At 38.7% G+C, this 20,235-nt stretch overlaps 1 protein-coding gene across 2 annotated transcripts; it reads right to left on the bottom strand.

Moving 5' to 3' along the window:
- Positions 1-42: 42 nt before the first annotated feature.
- On the bottom strand, positions 43-19,889 carry esama (endothelial cell adhesion molecule a). Of its 2 annotated transcripts, XM_077740335.1 has the most exons (8): positions 19,707-19,889; positions 19,379-19,580; positions 4,273-4,424; positions 3,744-3,945; positions 3,514-3,669; positions 3,151-3,273; positions 2,887-3,019; positions 43-2,735 (listed from the first exon to the last, which is right to left on the bottom strand). In XM_077740335.1, exons 2-8 carry the CDS (start codon positions 19,443-19,445, stop codon positions 2,198-2,200), a joined length of 1,371 nt encoding a protein of 456 aa, XP_077596461.1. In that variant the 5' UTR covers positions 19,446-19,580; positions 19,707-19,889; the 3' UTR covers positions 43-2,197. The 2 variants fall into 2 exon arrangements, with proteins under 2 accessions (XP_077596461.1, XP_077596460.1); XM_077740334.1 differs by having other exon boundaries at positions 19,379-19,889.
- Between the last annotated feature and the right edge of the window lie 346 nt (positions 19,890-20,235).

Raw genomic sequence — 20,235 nt, 5'->3', positions numbered from 1 at the left:
TGGTTAGAAAAATAAAATATGCACACAGCAAATACCAACTCGCACTGGACCACTGAAATTATTTATTCGAAATTTCATCCAAATAATTTTTATTAACATGACAATGGAATATACAAGTGAACATATATGTTTGAAACTGAGATCTAAGGTAAAAATTAGCACATATATGTATTTGTAGTCAAGACATTCCAATAATGACAAAAGAAAGTGATGTCAATTTGTGGCGCAGAGGTTCGTTCACTTGACTTCCACCTGGGAGACTGGGGTTCAAATCCTGGCCTGGAAACATTTTCCCTTAGTTGTTTCTGTGTATTTGTACTCAAGACATTCAAATGATGACAAAGGAAATTGAAACCATTTGCTGGCGCAGAGGTTTGTTCACCGGACTTTCGCCTGTGAGACCTGGGTTCGATTCCTGGCTGGGACACATTTTCACTTAGTTGTTTCTGTGGACTTCTTCTCAAGACACTCAAATGATTACAAAGAAAAGTGAAGCCACTTGGTTAGTGCAGAGGTTAGATCACTGGACTCCCGTCTGGGAGACCTGGGTTCGATTCTCGCTGCCGTCATTTGGCTGAAAATACTTGGAAAGAAGAAATGGTCAATGGAATAAGAAGAAGGGAAAAAAAAAAGAAAAAAACTTTTTAATTTATATTAAACACTTAGTCATACTTTTCAGCAAAAGGTTATATTCCGAACTGCCTTCGGCAGTTCGGAAGACAGTTGAAGGACCTGTCTGTGCGAAAGGCGTTCTCGGGTCGGCCTTCGGCCGACCCGAGACCGCTTGCTTGGTCAGTGAACCGCCGACACCGGGAAGCGAACTCACGTTCTCTCCGTGCAAAGGCGAGTGTGCAACCCACTACACCAACTCGTGCCCCACTTATACATGGGTGTTGAAACGTTTTATCCAAGGAAATTGGGTGAAACACTTAGTCATTTTTTTGACAAAATGCTTCATCCACCGCTGAAGAATTATTTAGTTAGACACTTAGACATTATTACTTATTCTTTTAACTGAATAATATTGGGAAAATCTTGGCTTGCACTTGGATTTGAACCAAGGTCCACAGGTGTGGAAGACTGACGACTTATCCACTGGGCCACCACCCTGTGGGAGAAAGCAGTAGTACTTGTAGTTAGTACTTGTTCTTTTACCTGAAAAATAGTGGGAAAATCTTTGCATGAACTATGATTTGAACCCAGGTACACAGATGTGGGAGAACGATGACTTATCCACTGGTCCACCACCCTATGGGAGAAAGCAGTAGTACTTGTACTTTATCTCTTTCATTTACCTGAATAATAGTGGGAAAACCTTTGCTTGCACCAGGATTTGAACCCAAGACCAAAGAGGTGGAAGACTGATGACTTATCCACTGGGCCACCACTCTACAGGACTAAGCAGTAGTATTTGTTGTCTTGTCTCTTTTCACTCCCAGATCATACTTAGTACTCTATTGTACCTTCAAGTGGGAAAAGTTTGGTAAGCTTACTAAGCAAAGCAAACCAGGATTTGAACCCAGGTTTACAGAGGTGGGAGGCCAACAACTTATTCACTGGACCACATGCTCCCAAAAGTGAGCAGTTGTATTTATTATTTTGTCTTTTACAACTATTAGTATGGTAAGGCTTTTCTTTCTTCCTTTGTGTTAGTGTTTTCATTTAGTGGCTTAGCATCTTTAGTTACTAATCTTTATTCTACCTCTGCTGATTTGATTTCACTAATAACCCTTAAAAGTAACATCTTGTTTCTGAGAAGATACAATTAGGCAACCCCAAAATAGTGCTCGCTTAAAGTATAGCTAAATACAAAGTTAATTATTAAATGTGATAGTGAGCAAAAAGTAAAAAAAAAGGGATGGAACAAAGTGTAACAAATTAAAGCATATGAATTTGAAGAGCATTAAAAAAATGTAAAAAGTGTTCAATAAAAAAGCTTGAACAATGAACAATTCAAAAATCTGAAATACGGCTATAGAGTGCATGAAGAATAGAATAATAAAAAATATATATATACATATATGGATATATTTCAATCTATAAATTATATGCTTACTACAAGGAGTGAGTCATAGAATCTTTAAAATTGGAGCTAATTGACTTCATGGCTAGATAATAATAAGTAAGCCTTCCATTTAAAAAGAGCTGCAAATAAATCCTCCGACCAAAAGTTACATTTGCAAGAAATTGGCTGTTGTTAGACGAGAGATCCAGCCTGGTTTTGTGCGGGCACCATAATGGGCACCCCACCCATGCGGGTAATGTTGGCGCTTGAAAATGTAGAGGAGGGAAGTGGCGGGGGTGGCGGAGCAACTTGAAGGTGTAACTGAGAATGGCTGTAGGTCTGTGATAGCATTGGCGCCTGTGGCAGTTGAGCGTAACGCTCCGGTCTGGGTTGGGACCCCCCATTGGGATTCAAAGAGATGGGCTGGTCACTGGGTAATACGCTGCTACTGTTGTTGTTGTAGCTGTTGTGCGTTGGGCTGGAGGCGCCATGGACACGAGACGGACGGTAACCGGCCATGCTGCCGGTGGCTGTGATGATGGAGGCGGTGTCGGAGGGAGGCCGCTGTGGGTAGTGCTGTAAGTGGTGGTGGTTGTTGTTTTGTTGCTGCGCGGGGTCTCTGTGTTGCGGGCTGGAAGCGATGGAGGATAAGGTGCCGTTCTTGGATATGATGTCGGAACCCATTCCGCTTTTTGCCCAGGACACACGTTTGGGAGCCTGAGCGTCTTCTCTGAATGGTGGAAGAGACAGAAGTTCCATGTTAAGCGGTGTTTATTCCACAATGTTCAGTAGTAGTCATTTCTAATTGATTTGTTTAGTCACACCACTGAAATGAGCTCAAAGCTGAATGTATGATGAAATAAAAAGAATATTGGACTCACTTGATTTCATTTGCCATGTCGTCTTCGTTGTCTCGTTTTCTCTTCATCAGGAAAAACATGCAAATGAGTAAAAGGCAGAGGAATCCAACCACTGTGCCCACAGTGGCACCAGCAATAACTCCAGCTCTATTGGCTGCAAATGAAATAGAAGAATGTGACCTGTCCATTTTGAACAACAGTAAAAGTTCATTCATGTATGTTGAACTAATGGTCGAAATGTCTGAAAAAAAAGATTTTTCATGCATTTATTTTGAATTTACGCACAATTGGATATCTCCAGATTGACGAAACATGTTTCCGATCCGGCTGAATTGCTGGCAGTGCACACATACTTCCCAGACATGTTGCTACTCAGGTTGCTCAGCTTCAGGCTTCCTGTCTTCTCATCTAAAACGATATTAACCAAGTAATAAGATTAAATAATTGATTCATAATCCAATGCAGTGTATTTTATCAAGATAAAAATCAACTGAAAGAAAGAGGTAGAAAATTCCAAAAGTAAAACATTTTGAGTTGATATTATCACAACAGTTGTATGCATTAAAATTGATCAGTAAAGGATAAAACGGTTTAGTAAATAAATCAATGAATATTGTATCTGGGTGGACATGTGTGGGTTTGACTCACTGAGCATGGGTGAGAAGAAAACCTCAGAGGTTGGACTGGTTCGCCTCCATTTGTAGACGGGAACGGGCTTCCCGCTGCTTGACTTGCAGCTCAGTGTCACGTTTCCTTTCAGCACCGCTTGCCCCGATAAAGTGCACTTTGGAACAGCAGGGGGAACTGAGGAGCAAAGTACGGGGATAATGAGACACACTATATTTATTTTAATTTTTCAGTCCTAGATTGTTGCTGACCTTTGACATCCAGGCTGAGCTCAGCAGTTAGGCCTTGGTTGAGTGGTCTGATGACTTGGCAGAGGTAACGTCCGGAATCGGACTCTTGGGTGTTGTTGATGTACAGAGAAACGTCACTAGAGGGCATGCGAGAAGTGAAGCCAACTCGGCCCTGAAACTGGGAACTCCCCACGCTTATGGAGCTCTTTGTGTAAGAGATTACCTGAAAACCAAGAAAAGGAGCAAACATGACTGTATTGCTAACTTGTATGTTCATTTTATGAGAAGATAGTGAACATGAAACTTTTGTTTCTAACAATTACATCCGGCAAAAAAAAATGACATCGAATTTGGCAACCGCAATAGACAACATTTGAAATAAACATGCAAAAAGAAACTAAATGACAAGAACTGTAATCAAACTGAAATATTTCTCATTTCCAAACCATTGAAAGTTGATTAACAAATATGAAGGGGAGTAGTGGAATTCAGACATTTGAAGTTATATATGAATATAGCTTTGAAATGTTTGTCAAAGCTAATTTCTTACCAATTGAGAGTTATTAGTAACAAGATTCCAGAGGATGGTGTTTGTGCTCAGGTCACTGCCAGGCACTGGATTGTATGAAGCCTTCAAAACCACCATCTGACCCTTCAGAACATCCACATGGCTTTGGGGCATTAGGATCTCTGCCCAAATCCCTGGAAACAGAATGAAAGAAAAGTAACACATGAGTGAACAATTGATTAGATTAGGAAGCCCAGAATTAAAGCATTGATATCAGAGCTGTTAGGAAGACTTAGTAACCACTCAAAATACATAGTGCTCAGAGTTTATTATATTATATATAATTATTAACTTCTGTGGGTAAAATCAACTTTTCCATCTAAAAAAAAAAACTGTCGTACAGTACCGTGTCATAATGGATAATCTAATTTGCACATTAATTTTGGTCTTGTGGGCAGTTATGAGTGTTTGGTTTGCAGTTGGGCATTGTATTTCTATGTATAGAATAATGATATGTACAGTTTTCCCTCGCTTATCGCGGTTGATGGGGACCGGGACCCCCCGCAATAGCTGCGTTTTCGTGAAGTAGGCGTGCCCCTTCAGAAATGCTTAAAGAAACGTGTAACACGTGCACAAAAGCACCACCAAGTAAAAACATCATAGTAGTCCGGATGGAGGACCTTCTTCAGTTTTTTTGCACGTAAGAAACATCGTTATTGGGAGTTGTGAACATTGTTTTTTTGGGCGGTGAAGATGCGCCTGTAAACGGCCATGACGTCATCAATGCGATTCCTGAACTCTCACCATGTTATTGACCACTTTTTTGGCCTTTTTTTGATGCAATTACTAATTTTTATTCAATATTTTGTTTCCACCTCTTGTAAAATGATGTAATTTATAATTTTAATTTAATATCTCTAAATTTTTATTATTTTTTCTTGATAAAAATCCGCGAAGCTCTGAGTCCGCGATAGCTGAAGCGCTAAGTACCGAGGGAACACTGTATATCTCAAATATATATATATATATATATATATATATATATATATATATATATATATATATATATATATATATATATATATATATATATATATATATATATATATATATATATATATATATATATATATATATATATATATATATATATATATATATATATATATATATATATATATATATATATATATATATATATATATATATATATATATATATATATGTATTATTATTTGATATATAATAATATTGCTGTATGAATATGATAGTAGTGAAATTTTGTATCTTTATATAGTGTAATTCCTCTGCACAATTAAAGGATTTGCGTGGCACCGGCATCTCAATTGCTCCTATATAACCTATATTAGGCTAGATGAAGGCCAAGTGAAAAGAAGTGCAACAATGCCCCATGGAAAGAGATCTGAAGAGAGTAGGTGTAGGTATCAGTTTCATGGCCACTGTGGAGAAAAAGGAAGCAGATCAGTGAGAGTGGGGAGTCAATGTGTAGGCTGAGCTCCCAAGATAATCGCCTTAATTAAGTGCTGAGCAAGTGTCAACAATATAGAACAACCTTTTTTTTTGAGCTGTCGCACATTTTTTTCCCCCACTGGCACACCACCAGCTAAAACATTTCTTAGTACTACTAATTCATTCAAGAAGCAGCTTTGTGCTCAATTCAAATCAACAAAAGTTGAAGCCTGTGAAACCATTCACATTGTATAAAAATGACTTGAATCTCATAATATATTATGATTTCTCTAAGAATATGACAATGTATGACTTCTTGGCAGATCATTCCCACAATCTTTTGCATTACACAAACTCAAGGCACCCACCCTCGGAAAATCTCCTAATTTAAAACTGTCTCACCTATTTTTATAATATAAAGTAATTCACTGGAAGGCCCAGTGGGTGAGTTGTTAGGGCGTCGACCTTGCGGTTCTGAGATCCAGGGTTTGTCTCTTCCTGTGTGTAGTTTCCTGTTTTGTGCATGTTTTCTCTGGTCACTCCAGTTTCCTCCCAAAAAAGCAACTGATAGCTTTGCGTGTGGTATACAGAAGCTAGTTTGTTTTTATTACCCGTCATTGAGTTTGTGCCTTTTGTTTGATTTGATGAAAAGGTGGAGTCGTATTTCAACTGCTGATGATATATAGTTCAGTCATGTCTACAGATGACCATTCATTTTGCAGAGGCATTGGACATAGCCAAAATGATATCCCATGCCTATCAGCCTATAGGTTTTTCTTTTATCATTTCAAATTGTGTATGCCGTATAAGAACTTTTCTACGGGAAAAAAATCTATTGAAAAAAGTGTGTTTTTTGTGAAACCAATCTCGTCTTCCCCTGTAACTTTGTGATTGTCAGCGCTGAGAATGAGGTTAAACTGTCATCATATTTCTCTGTTGAGTGAATTAACATAGAGTCAAGTGTACACGGAAATGCTCAGTGCTCCCATGTATGGCAAGAAGGCCCAACAAAGTGTTATTCTCCTTGATGAAAGTAATGTTTGGGTGTGGGCATTTCATTATGCATAATCTCATGATGAAGAATGGCATTCAATTGACCCTGTTTACTTCTAGGGTCTCGCTGCAGATAAGGCATTATTTGTGTTGTTTGAAAGTACCAGTTTGGATCAGCAAAATATGGGTGGAGTGGGTGTATGACTTCCTGGGGAAGCTTTTAGCATTTTTTTTTTTTGCCAGAGTTACACAGTAAGGCTCTTATATGACATGTAAATTTGAGGTATTAAGTAAACAAAGATGGAAACAACAAATGGGTTACTTAGATAATATATCACAGCAAATAGGGCATCATGATCTTCTTGACTCTAGTTTCAAATGGACTTCCGTTAGTTTTTACTTGAATACGATCCAAGATATCAATACAATGTCTACAAAACAACATTCAAATGATATATGATCGTACTATTCGCTGTGCCTTGAAACTGCTTATTACTATTAAACCCGAGACTTTAAAAGTACATTTATGGCAACAAATTCACATTGTCAGAACAAAAATATTTCATCATAAGGGAACACTGAGGGTGTTGAGCAATCCCGTCCCTCCCAATTGTGTTCTTGCATCATGCAAAGCAGCTGGCTGCAATGCATCTTTTATAACTAACTATCTGTATGTTACACTTCAGGGAACAAAACTAAATGGGGCTTCTTTTCTGAATCTTGTTTTTGTAATTATTTCATACCTAAAAAAAAAAAAAAAAAAAGAATAAAAAAAAAAAAGGCATCCAGAACATTACGTGATAGATATTCAACCTTGGCCTGACCCGTATCTTGCAAGACCCACTGCATTAATCTGATTCATTCCAGAAAAGGCACAAGCATAGAGTATGTTGAGAATTAATTTAGAATCACTCGCACATTCAACCCAAACAACCACATGCACAGACACATGCACATATATGTGCAAATACTAAAACGCAAGACAATGCTTATATAAAGTATATTGTCAGATATTTTTTTCTGGTAAGATTTGACAAAATCTACAATGGTGGGTAAATTAAAAAAAAAAAAGAAATCTGCATCAAAAGAGATTTACAGGGAATGAACATTTTCCACAATCACGTCTGTATTGTTTTAAGTGTTCTGAGAAATGAATGGAAGAATTCCAACCTTACTTTACGTGGCTACTCTAGATAATAAAGTGCGCAGACAAAGTTGATGGCATAGCAGCGTTACTTCTAATCTTAACTGCACTCGACTTGATTGGTTTGGACGACAAAGGTGCAAGGCCTCTCTGCTTTAAGCCCCGACACTACTACTAATCCTATCAAGCGTTCAATGGGAGTACTAAAGGTATGGATTCCCAAAGAGACAAGAACAGCTGTTGCTTTTCCAACTACTGTCATTAGACTATTGTCTTGCTTGCTGTTGTACGCGCCCGACATTGTTGTTAGATTTTGTCACGCTACATTTTTTTTTTGTACTTTGTCACCTGCAGAGATATGGCCATAACTTTGGTAGCATTTTCTGGCCAGTAGTCATTTCCCTTGTTCATTTTCCAATGAACAATACGTTCCTGTGTTACTCAGATTTATCGAAAGAGTCCATTAGTTATTCTAACAAGCACAACAAACTTCAATCGCAAATTAGTCAATGAATGACGAATAAAAATAAGCTAAAAATAAATCCCCAACTTTAAATGTCACATATATTCAATCAACATAACAACACTCCCAAATCAATGTTACATTCTATCACTTTTTTACTACTATGATGTAAAAACTGCTTTTACATTTAGATGTACACAAGACAGATTTTGTCGTAAAATAGTTATCAGAGGGATTCAGTGCTAGGAATAACCAGGAAATAGAATGTTCTGCAAGGCCTTATCTGAGTCCCCCAGACTGCCGTGACGGGAAGTGGAATGTCAGGAAGGAAAGAGGAAGTTGGCTGGGATCTAACACGCAAACACACACACAAAAGGTAGCTTGCATGAAGACACAAACACACCGCAACATCTACACTATCAACAATGTTTGTCACTATCATTATAGAGAGAAGAGAGGGATTAGGTGTAAAAAAAAAATGAAATTGCTACTTTATGGTGCCCAAGCGCTAAACAACATCAAACCTGAGTTGCTTTCTTGAAAGCATTGTTAAGCGCTCGGTCATGTGCCTTTTATATTTCAATCAATACCAAACATTCTAAGAACAACATTTGAAGCTTTGATGAGAATTTTCGGCCTTGCTGAAAACACCTAGTTATTGAAAAGCCACTAAAATTTGGTCCATACAATAAAGCTCAAAGAAAGCACTTATATTGATGGACATAGTAAATTCTATTCCATTGGAATTTGTATCATTTGGCAGCTAAGCAAACTGTATGCTTTGGATTTTCACAGCCCAGTGACAAAGAGGGAGGAGAAAAAAAAAACAAGCACACGCATACACCTGGCTGAAACCCAAAGTGTCTGTTAGTATTTCTGTCTATGTGCTGGCCTGTCACTTGCAGTGTGAAATAATGCATAGACTCCTGAGTAGGGCCACTTTCTCACTCTCATTTTCCTGAGTGGCCTAATGGCAAGTGGGAACAACAACCATCTCAACTTAAGTCACCATCAGAATAGGATCCATACTACTTTGGGGACTGGTCCAGCTAATGGAATCCAATTGGTCTACTCGGTCCATTTCCAGGGTAACTCTATGTGGCTTTAGTGGAAATGTGGGGAATAAGGTTAGATAGGCCACAGATAGCAATCTGTGAACATTGCAATATGTGCTGACAGGGCAGGAATGAAAATGACGCCTGGCAACCTCCTGTGATGAAAATAACAACCAACATGCATAATGCAAGACTCTATAACCCTCGACTGAAGTTGGTGCTCCGGTCCCTCCAAGGTATTGCTGTCCCTTTCCTCGGCAATAAGGGCAATACTAAGAACTGTTTGCTCGTGTCCCTTCAAAATGATCAGTGGCCAAACAGCAATGTGCATCCCAAGAGAGAATTCTGTCAACAAACATGACAGACAATTATGATAGTGATATCCTGTTGGTCTTGGAAAGTTGTTGCACTTGATCTGCCTCATCCCTTGAGATAAGATGAATTGAAGAGACATTAAACAACTAAATGATGTTGAAATTCCAGTATAGATACAGTAAGTAACACAAACAAGGTTCCTCCTGTCTTTAGATCTGAGTGACTGTTGCAATAGTAGGTGAGATATCTAATGTAAATGTTTACATATCTGACAACATAAAGGCACTTTCTCTATCACAAGGCTTTGAACCTAAAATAATAACAATGATAAACTAAAACAAAGATCAAGTCAATGCACATTCATAAAATGTGATTAATCAGAGATTTATACAAGTGTGTGGTTAAATTGAGAGAAGATAATCATGATAACAATCATGTTTTTCAGCTATTTGTTATTCAGGGTGGGGTTATGCTTTATTCATAAAAGCTGCATTCTTGACACTATATAATTCTTAAAATAGTTCCAATTAAAGGAAGGGCTTCATCTTCTTTTCTATTTTAGTAGATTGGATATATATATATTTTTCTTCTACTTTGCATAAACTAATAATAATACAAGTGTGTGGTTAAATTGAGAGAAGATAATCATGATAACAATCATGTTTTTCAGCTATTTGTTATTGAGGGAGGGGTTATGCTTTATTCATAAAAGCTGCATTCTTGACACTATATAATTATTAAAATAGTTCCAATTAAAGGAAAGGCTTCATCTTCTTTTCTATACTAGTAGATTGGATATATATATATTTTTTTCTTCTACTTTACATAAACTAATAATACATTTAAAATACTTGGATTAAAAAAAACATTGAAGAAAATACTGTAAAGTGGGTTTTAAAGGTCACTTGCTGTCGTCACAACATAAAATCAAGTGATATCACTGCTTTCTGGCCCACCCTAAAAATCAAAGGCTAAGAGTGCTTACATAAATGCCATACCATAGCCACTGTGTCCTTTTTGGCTCCATAACTAAAAAAGAAGGCAGACTATTCCAGTTATTTGCACTCAGTCCCTAAGCCATCACATCAGCTTTCGTGCAGCAGCCCAAAGCATATAAAAAAAAGCTGTGATTTTGTTTTTTTTAACTTTCCCAAACTTTTTCTTCCCTGTCTTCTGGCTCACAGCAACCAAAAAAAATGAGAAAGGGGTTAAGAACAACAAATAAACACAGATATTTGTCAAGTGGTAAATAAGTTGCTGTGGCACAGCTGCAAAAAAACACAATTCCTTCGGTGAAGTGTGTGTGCTTCAGACCGTGTGCTAATATGAGAAGATGTCACCATTCTGTTAGCGAGGTCTGCTGAGCACTGAGGTAGGAAGCGTGCAGGCCGGGTCATTGTACATGTCCTGTGATTCGTGTGGACACAGGCCGACTTGAGGGGCTGTGAGCGAATCAACTTCAAGCAATGTAGCAGGGATTAAAGTCGAAGGTGCAACAACTGGATAGAAATGAGCTCTTATGTAAGCAACCTATCCTTTGTGGCACATTTTAAGACATTAATAAGACATAACCAAAACGTCCGTACATTTTGTATTATTTTTGGTGTTACAGGCAGGTGGGAGAGTGAGGGGGTGCAAAGATGTAGAATGAACAAAAACTATTCAGGTGGTCTTGACCATGTAAAAGATGGACCCACATACATGCAGTACACTGGATAGCAAAAGAAATAAAATACTAATACAAATGTATACATTCATCTTCTGTTCTGGGTAAGTGTGGAAGTATGATACAAATTGTAATGCAAAATCTCCAATATTCCACAGTCCTGTCTGGTCATGTACTTAGGCTTCGTTCTCTTCTCATTTTAAAAATACACAGCTAATTTGCTGCAGTGTCACAATTCCTCATAATCCTGCTCTAATCCTCCGCGACTCGATTAAACAGTCAAATCTCCGGCCCAAATATCTGATACACTCTTCATTTTACTTGCTTCTTGTCCTCCCTCTTTCTATGTCACCCATTGACTTTACTTTGAAATGACTGCCTTTTTTCTGACTCTTTTATTTCTAGAATCACTAATGTAGTTTTGCTAATCTCAGTTTGTGCTCATTACATCTTTTTTCTGGTCCAATAAAAGCATTTAGGTTTAGCTAGGGACTTATTGAACGAACTAAAGGGAAAGATAACACTTGCTTATAGTATTTATGTATTCAGCTTGCACATTTTTAAAAGAGACACTAAAGTAGTTTTCGAGTACGGTAAATGGTTTCATGAATAACAGTCAAAATAAGAGTGTGCCCTAGGTGAAATGTGTAATGTTTTTTTTTTAAATTTCGCTTCATTTTTGTCGTGAATCTTCGAGGTGAGTGTTGCAGAGTTGTCTTAGAATGTCATTAAAACAGTGACGGGGTGGATTTAAAGTAGACCAAGAGACAAAAGTAAAGCATGTTGCATTGAAATGAGGATTTTCATTTCATATGACAGCGTGATGGGGATACTTAATAGGGCTTTTGTGTGTAAGTGTATATCTGCATAAGTGAATGTAAGTGCGTCATGCCCTCAAGTAATAGCCTACTCCAAACACCTCATCTTTTTCTCATTTGATCTTTTTTTTCCCCATCTGAGTCACATTTACAGTGTATTCCCAAGAAAATTGTAATGAGGATAGTACAGAAATAGAGAACTAAATGAACTATTGCCTTGATGTTTGACAAGTTGACATCAAGAGGTCATTTTCAAAGTTAATGCAGCATTGAAAAAAACAGTACAACAAGTGAGTACTAATTAGAATTGAGGTGTATTCACACTGGCCCTGTTTGGTCTGGAACAAACCTAAAAAGTCTGTTGGGCTGGTGTGAATACGAACCCAAAACCTGACCACCAGGCTGCATGTTTGGGAACAATGAAAATGAACCGCACCAAAATAGTCTGGACTAAACATGGTTGGACCAAAAAAAAGGGAACTATGGACTTTTCAGGTTAATGGAACCCATTAGGCAAAGAGCAAATTAAAAAAAAATCTTTGAATGTAATGACCAGTCACTAATGAGTAATAATGAAAAAATCAATGAGACTTTGCCACTTTGGTGAATTCAGGGTCTAATAACACATTTGTGTTTCCGAGTGTACTAGTACACTCAGTGAATTTTCTAAAATTTAGAACACTAGCTTCACAAATATTATCCATACTGCGCATTCTTACAAAAATTGCGGAGGTCTCAGTTGACTAAAGATGAAAAGTGGACTAGACTGTTGTATACTGGAGGCAAATGAGCTTACTTATTTACGGGATTATTATATCAAAACAGTTAGTTCCCCAGAAATGTAATGCACAAATGCATTCATTTATATATAGTATATCTAATAGTAAAGAATTATAGTAAACACCGGGGTTTAAATGATGGGGAGCATCATCTTAATATGGTATTTACTTGATATTGCATACATGGAAGTATCTGACTGCAAAAACAGACACTTTTCTACTGTAAGAAGGCTTCAAGAAATGCTGACAAAATCCTTAATTTTGAGCTGCAGGTGGCCAGCCTTTTTCCAAGTTCCCAAATCTGTAACAGTCAGCAACCAGCTAGAGTTCAAACCTAAAAGTAATCCTGATAGATCCTGTTTAGCATTCAGCGGAGAGAATTCTGCCTCTTCAAATGTGCGCAAGTCAAGATAATTGAAGCTTTCTGTGCCTTTTTATATACCTTGTAGTTGTACAGTCAACATACAAACCAGTAGCGGAGAATATCTAGTTTGTTTTTCCTGTCACATTGCATACAGTAGAGGCGAAGTCACTACAGCAATGACTATTATTCTATTTTAGTCATTATTTCCTGTCCTGAGCACATTCCTGTCTTGCAGTTACATCCAGTTTATGTTTCATTGTTATGGACACAATAGTCTACTGTGATCCATTGTTGTTAATACCATATGTCGCTCAATATGAATTGAATGTAAGAAAAATAATAGCATTTAGCAAGAAAAGGGATTTACTGGAAGACAAAATGAACTGCTGCTTTAGAATGAATTGATATCCACATTTTCTAACGGTTGAAAGTGGTTAACGCATCGCACTATCGGCTCTGGGGTCAAGAGTTCGATTTCAAGTGGGTTCTCACTGTGTCAAATTCACACGTTCTCCCCAAATTGGATTTTCTACAGGTACTCCGGTTTCCTCCCACATACCAAAAACGTGCATAGTAGTTTGGTTAAACACTCTAAATTGCCTCTACACGAGTGTAAGCGTTTATGGTTGTCCATCACCTTCTGCCCTGCGATTGGCTGGCCACCAATTCCAGAAGCCCTAGTCAGCTGGGATAAGCTCCAGCACCCCCCATTCCCCCCAATGAATAAAGGAATTATGTTCTGAGAAGAACAAGCAAGGTTATTGAGGCGACTGGCTCTGCCAATGAGGTGTTTCTTTTTTACATCAGGAAGTTATCAACCCAAGTCGGTATGGACAATGACATGTACGCCGAATAATAACTAAATCATCTTTAAGGTTGGAGGAAAAAAAATATTCCCAATGCTAATGCAACAAAGCCCTCTCTGCTCTACTCCTGCTGGCTGACCTGAGACACTGATGCTAATGAAATAGGGGAGCTGCCGCCCTCAGGAGAGATTGGATCGAGTTGATGACGGGGAGAAGGAGCCCAAAAGAAAGGGAAGAGCGACACACAAAGTGACAAGAGGGGGAAGGTAGGTAATCATGCTGATAAAAGACAGAGAAATGGTTTTGTGTGTGCAGAAATATAAATGAAAGCTGGTAGAGAAAATGGACTAAAGTGAATTTAGATGCGTGATCTACTACTGTGGAATGGTCCACTTGGACCCAAAAGTGAGGCAGAGTTGTGGCAGGAAATATGCAAAGTGACTTTTTGGTTTTTCAATTTCTACATAACTCTTTGGAAGCAAACTTAGTAGTCTATCTAAAGGCTAAACATAGATGGGATCTGAAAAATGTACAGCTTTTACATACAGTATTGGCTTGAATATTGGGAACAATATTGGGAACTTTTTACAATTTAACAGTAATATTCATGTCTTTAATGTCATCAGGGCATTAGTCCCTAACCCCTTCCCCCACCGAGAATGAATACCTCAAGAAAAAGTAATTGAACATAGCCTATCTTGTCTAAGCCAGTGAGTGCCCTCAATTCCCGTCTGTCGCAGGCTCTATTAACTACAGGTCTGAAGGGATGTGAGGTGGCAGTTGTTGTTGACTTCTGGTTGCAACATCTGTCCAAGGCACAGACAGCTTGGATCAGTTGCTTACTCAACCAGTTTTGAAGAAAAAAAAAGAAAATCTTCTCTGCAATTCGTTGGCCAAATAAATGAATACATAAATAAATATATATATGTATATGTGTAAAGTTATAATCTCTTAATCATCGCCACATATTCATCCCCTAGAGTTGTGCTTGCTTTTGCTGCATATTTTGTGCGCCTCAAACTGCAGGACTCAAGCAAATCTGTTTCTTTTTCACCATGTCATGGATTAGCAGTGAGCCACATTTAAAGGGAATCCAAATGTTACTGCTCTTTGGCTGTGAATGGATCAAAAACCAACACACTCAAAGCAGTGCTGAATAGTGTCTTTCAATTTCAAATGACTAGGTTTCAGTTCATTAATAATACCAAGTGTAAATAGCGCAACAAGTCTTCTGTGCTGGATGAGTATCTATATATCCAGCCCAGAGAGTGATAGCAAGAAATCAAGTAGGCAAGTGAGAGTGAAAATGCGAGTACGAGTACGAGTGCGAGAGAGAGAGGGGTGGGGGAAAGAGAGGGATTACAGCTGTGGTGGGACTGAGTGACAAAAATACACGGGGACTGTGCTGCAGTTGTCTAGCAGATTCACTAAGAACCACACAGGAGCAGACAACCAAAACAGAGGGCAACAGGAGGGGGACACCTGAATTGGTGGCCGGCCAATCGCAGGGCACAAGGAGACGGACGGACAACCATTCATGCTGACACTCCTACCTTGGGGCAATTTAGAGTGTTCAACAAGCTTACCATGCACGTTTTTGGGATGTGGCAGGAAGGTTTCTTTCTTCTACCCCCTGAATGAATGGGTTCGCTTTTAACACTTAAAGATCATGACATGATATGAATTTGCTACTTGCACATATTATATGCTAACTGTTTTCTTTCTTGACGTTTTATAGCTGAACACAAAACTGAAGTGGCGTTTTTCTTTGGACGACAATATAGTATCTCTAACTGATCCGGACTACAATCTTTCCCAATGAACTCAATAATGATGATTAAAATAGCATAATGTATAGGGCTCACAATACCAGAAATTACTTGTATGGCAAGAGCACTCCAAAATAAAAGAAGATAGGAAGTGTTTGTCTCTTTAAGAGAGTGCAAAAACCAGAGTCAAGTAATGGGAAAGTCAAGTCGGAACTTTCTCATGACCTCTGAGGAGAAGCCTTTTTCCTTCTGCCTCCATGGATGGAGATGAGATGTCACATTAGACAGGACAATCATCAACAATCACCCACAAATACTGCATATGTCATACTGTTGGTGCAGGTGCCAAACTCTCAATCCAATTGTCAGCCTAACTTTGCTGACAATGTACCCAAATCTTTGAAGTATAATCTATAACAATCTGGGGAATGCCTGCCTCGGGATAAAATTGTATTGATTTCTGCATAGCAATAATTTAGCTGTATATAAATGTACACATCAATTTCTTCCAATACTTTGTTATACAATATATTCAAATGGAGTTGAATTAATTAATCTTACATAGTGGATCTGAAAATTCTTTTTAAGCTTAAAAACTATTTAAGAGGATTCTTCTAATAATGTCATCTCACTCATGCATTATAATTACATTGTTAATCCAGTAAATGGGACATTAATTATGGTGTGAAAAATGGGAGTAAGGTGTCTGAGCCCATGTTAATTGCAATAAAAAGCAATATAAAGAGGATTTGGAAATATTTTGAACTGGTGATGAATGTGACTGTACGGGTGAACCTGCACTAATCTCCCTACAGGTTCTTGTTCTTCTCGGCCTTATGCACAGTGCTGATGAGTATAAATACAAAGGATTACAAAAGACACTGGCACGTGAGTCCATTTTTGAAGACTAAACTGCCCCACAGGGAGAGAAAAGGTGCACTGTTGTATTTCCGTGTCATTACGTATGTAACAATAAATCCCACAATCCTTGCTCAAATCAAAATTGCACCAGCTGCATCGGGACTGCAGGCTTCAAACAGAAATAATCCAAGTTCAAAGTCAAAAGGGCCTCTGCTGCACATCTATTTAGTATTATTCTTAGAAATAGGCAATTAGCGATAAGGCCATAAGTTGGATAAGCTTTATTATTCAATGACCTTTTCGATGGTAAAGCATTGGGGGACAGAATATATTCAGCGATTGATTGTTGTCAGGGAAACAACAATGAGCGAAACAGGAAACCACATGTTTACAACTCGCCACAGAATATGAACCCATGACAAGTAGGCGTTTTGAGTTATAATGGGTATGGGATCAGTGTCCTACAAGTGTGTTTAGAATAATACACAAAGCTAAAAATAACTCACTACCCCCTCACTCCCAGTACTGAATCAGTGAGGGTTGCCACAGAAAATCTGCAGTACAAACGTGGCTGTGCCCTCCTTATCCCAATAGAGCCTCTGAAGCTTGTGTGGATTGACCTTGTTAAATAAGTAAAGTCCATTGTGCGACCAACCTGGAAAACAAATGAAGATGTTCTTTTGCCAGATGGTGTGTCCGGAATAGAACGATAATCATACAAGAGTTGGCCGCCCGACAGATGAGTGGTTAGCGCGTTGGCATCACTGTTCTGGGGTCCTGGGTTCGAATCCAGATCGGTCCTCCTGTGTGGAGTTTGCATGTTCTCCCTGGGCTTGTGTGGGTTTTCTCCAGGTACTCTGGGTTCCTCCCACATTCCAAAAACATGCATGATAGGCTGGTTGGACACTATAAATTGCCCCTAGGTACAAGTGAGAGCGTGAATGGTTGTCCATCTCATCGTGCCCCGCGATTGGTTGGCCACCAATAGAAGGGTGTCCAAACAGGAGAGCATGCAAACTCCACACAAGTGGACCGAACTGGATTTGAACTTAGCTCTACCACTGTGAGGCCGACATGCTAAACACTTACCCACCTCATAAACTCTTTGTTTAACCACGAAAAAATTAATATTTCCCTTAACAAAGGGGAAATTTCTCAGCATTCTAGAATGAATTGTATTGACCGATTTCAAACTGAATACGTGGAGTTGTATTTTCGAGTGTGACAAAGAAGTTGTGAATACATCTATTTATCAATCAATAGCCCCCAATTTTTAGATTTTAGGGGAAAAACATATAGACTGAGGTCTTATCTTGTATGTTGCAGGACATTTGCTCACTTCCTGCTATAATGTGCATGTCAACAACAAGGACTTAAAGAGCACTGAGCCTTCCTGTTAAAAAAAGTCAGCTATTCATTAGTGTTTCCTCCATGGATCCTGGCCCACTGACTTCAGGACACACCTGCAGGACAACTGATTGTCAAGGTCAGCTACTGTGGCTCGAATATTCTGTTGTGTTCGAACACTGAATCACGACCTCCTGAATGACCAGAATAATCCTTGAGTAAATTGCGCCTACAAAAAGCCTAGAGGGGATTTAGATAATGGAATCATCATGGTGGTGGGAAAAGTCTTCAGGTAGCATTTTCAGGTGATATGCTTTCACTTCCCCAGGGGGAGGAGCAAAACAGCCTGAGATTATTGACATTAGCTCATGAGATTGTTTTGGCAACAGTGGATAGATGGACAAAGTTTCCGCGGACAAAAGAGAATTGACAAATGTGATACATATCATATATATATATATACATATACACACCTTTTGTGAAATTGTGTTAGTGGCCTTGTTGTCTGATGTTGTCGTTAAAAAAAAGGAAAAGCAACATTCTCCAAATCACTCTATCAGTCTATCTTAGGATAAAAAAACAAACAAACCAAAAATACAATACCACTTGTGATGTATTAATACACATATTTGAGTACAGCCGGGATTTACTATATAGGAAACATCAAGGCAGATTGGGTATATGATCATTTCCTCACATGCCGTTCTTCAAATTTTGACCAGAATTAATAATAGATAGCTTGCCGTTCCATCAAAAATTCAAAAAAAAGTTTGAGCATCTGTACTATGTCCCAAATATTCTAAATCAGAATGATGTTGTAAAGTAGGTTATGCATACTCTTTAGTGATGAGGAAAAGAAGGAGGTTTAAAACGTTGGGATAGATCAGGCAACGTTAGAGAAGTTATAAAAGGATTATACTTTCTTTGAAGACAAGCTTGTGAAACACACACATTTGTTCGGAATCCTAAATAAATGCAACATGGTGTTTTTACCGAAAAAGAGCTAAACCAGGCCTACACTCATTTAACCTCTGGCATCCCCAGGAAAAATAAAATCTATTTTAATGAGTGAATTATTTCTTATGATTAATAACTATAAGTGGATATTCATCTTTTACAAAAGGACTAAATGACAGGCACTGTTTTTCTAATGTGAAATGTAGAGAAACTGATGAGTTGAATGGATAACGGAAAAGCAAGTGAAGGGCATCCATAATTTATAGGCATATAGGAAAGGAAACACCTTGACATTTGGCTCTGGATATAATGTAAAATGTTAAAATAAGAATTTGGCTTACCTGACAACCACCACAGGTAGGTAACTGAGAGCACTGTAAGTTTCCACTTAGTGCCATCGACCTCCATGTCTCAGGTATCCACAGTTTGAACTCAGGAATATGTCACAGTCCTTCAGGCAGTCAGTCTAACTCTCTCCCTCTTCTTTCACTTTAGTTTAGCCTCAGGCCCGGCACCCCAGGTGTCTGCCAGGAAAGGTGTCAGCTGGTGAAGGTTAAGGGACACTTTAGGTGAAGAAATATTTAAGCAACCTGAGCCACCTTAGTCCAGGAATGTGTGTCCCTGGCTTTCAGAAGAGTGAAATACAAGGTGAAAATAGTTCATAAGCACCTTATCCACCAGCCACCGGCAAAAATGTTATCTGTCCTCTTGTGGCGAAAGCCCACTCAAAGATGTAGCGACGGGAAAGCTCAGCAACTTGTCTTTGGTGTGTTGGTTACTGTGGGGGGAGAGAAAGGTGAGTGAGGCAGGCATGGACTGATGGGGGGTGAGATCAAGAGAGGGGAGAGAGAGAGAGAGTGAGAGAGAAGTGGGGAGGAGAGGGATAGAGACCAAGAGAGGGAGTGAGAAAGGGGGTGGGGAGAGGGAGAGAGGAGAGAGAGAGGAGAGAGAGCGAGGGGGAGGGAAAGAACAAGGATAGCTTGAGTTTCTTTTTTTGTTACATTTTTGCCTGTTTTTCAAAATAAGATAGATCTTTTCCATTCAAACAAGTCAGATTTTAAAGTGTAACAGGTAATATGCAGCAGGATTAATTGTATTTTTATAACTTGATGATACAGGCAATTACACGCAGTTGAGCACAGGTATAGTATCTAAATCAGGTGTTTCCAAACCGGTCTTCACGAGTTGTATTGGCTCT

This window comes from Stigmatopora nigra, chromosome 19, assembly GCF_051989575.1.
Source record: "Stigmatopora nigra isolate UIUO_SnigA chromosome 19, RoL_Snig_1.1, whole genome shotgun sequence".
Lineage (NCBI taxonomy): Eukaryota > Metazoa > Chordata > Actinopteri > Syngnathiformes > Syngnathidae > Stigmatopora > Stigmatopora nigra.
This window is presented reverse-complemented; position numbering and strand designations above follow the sequence as displayed.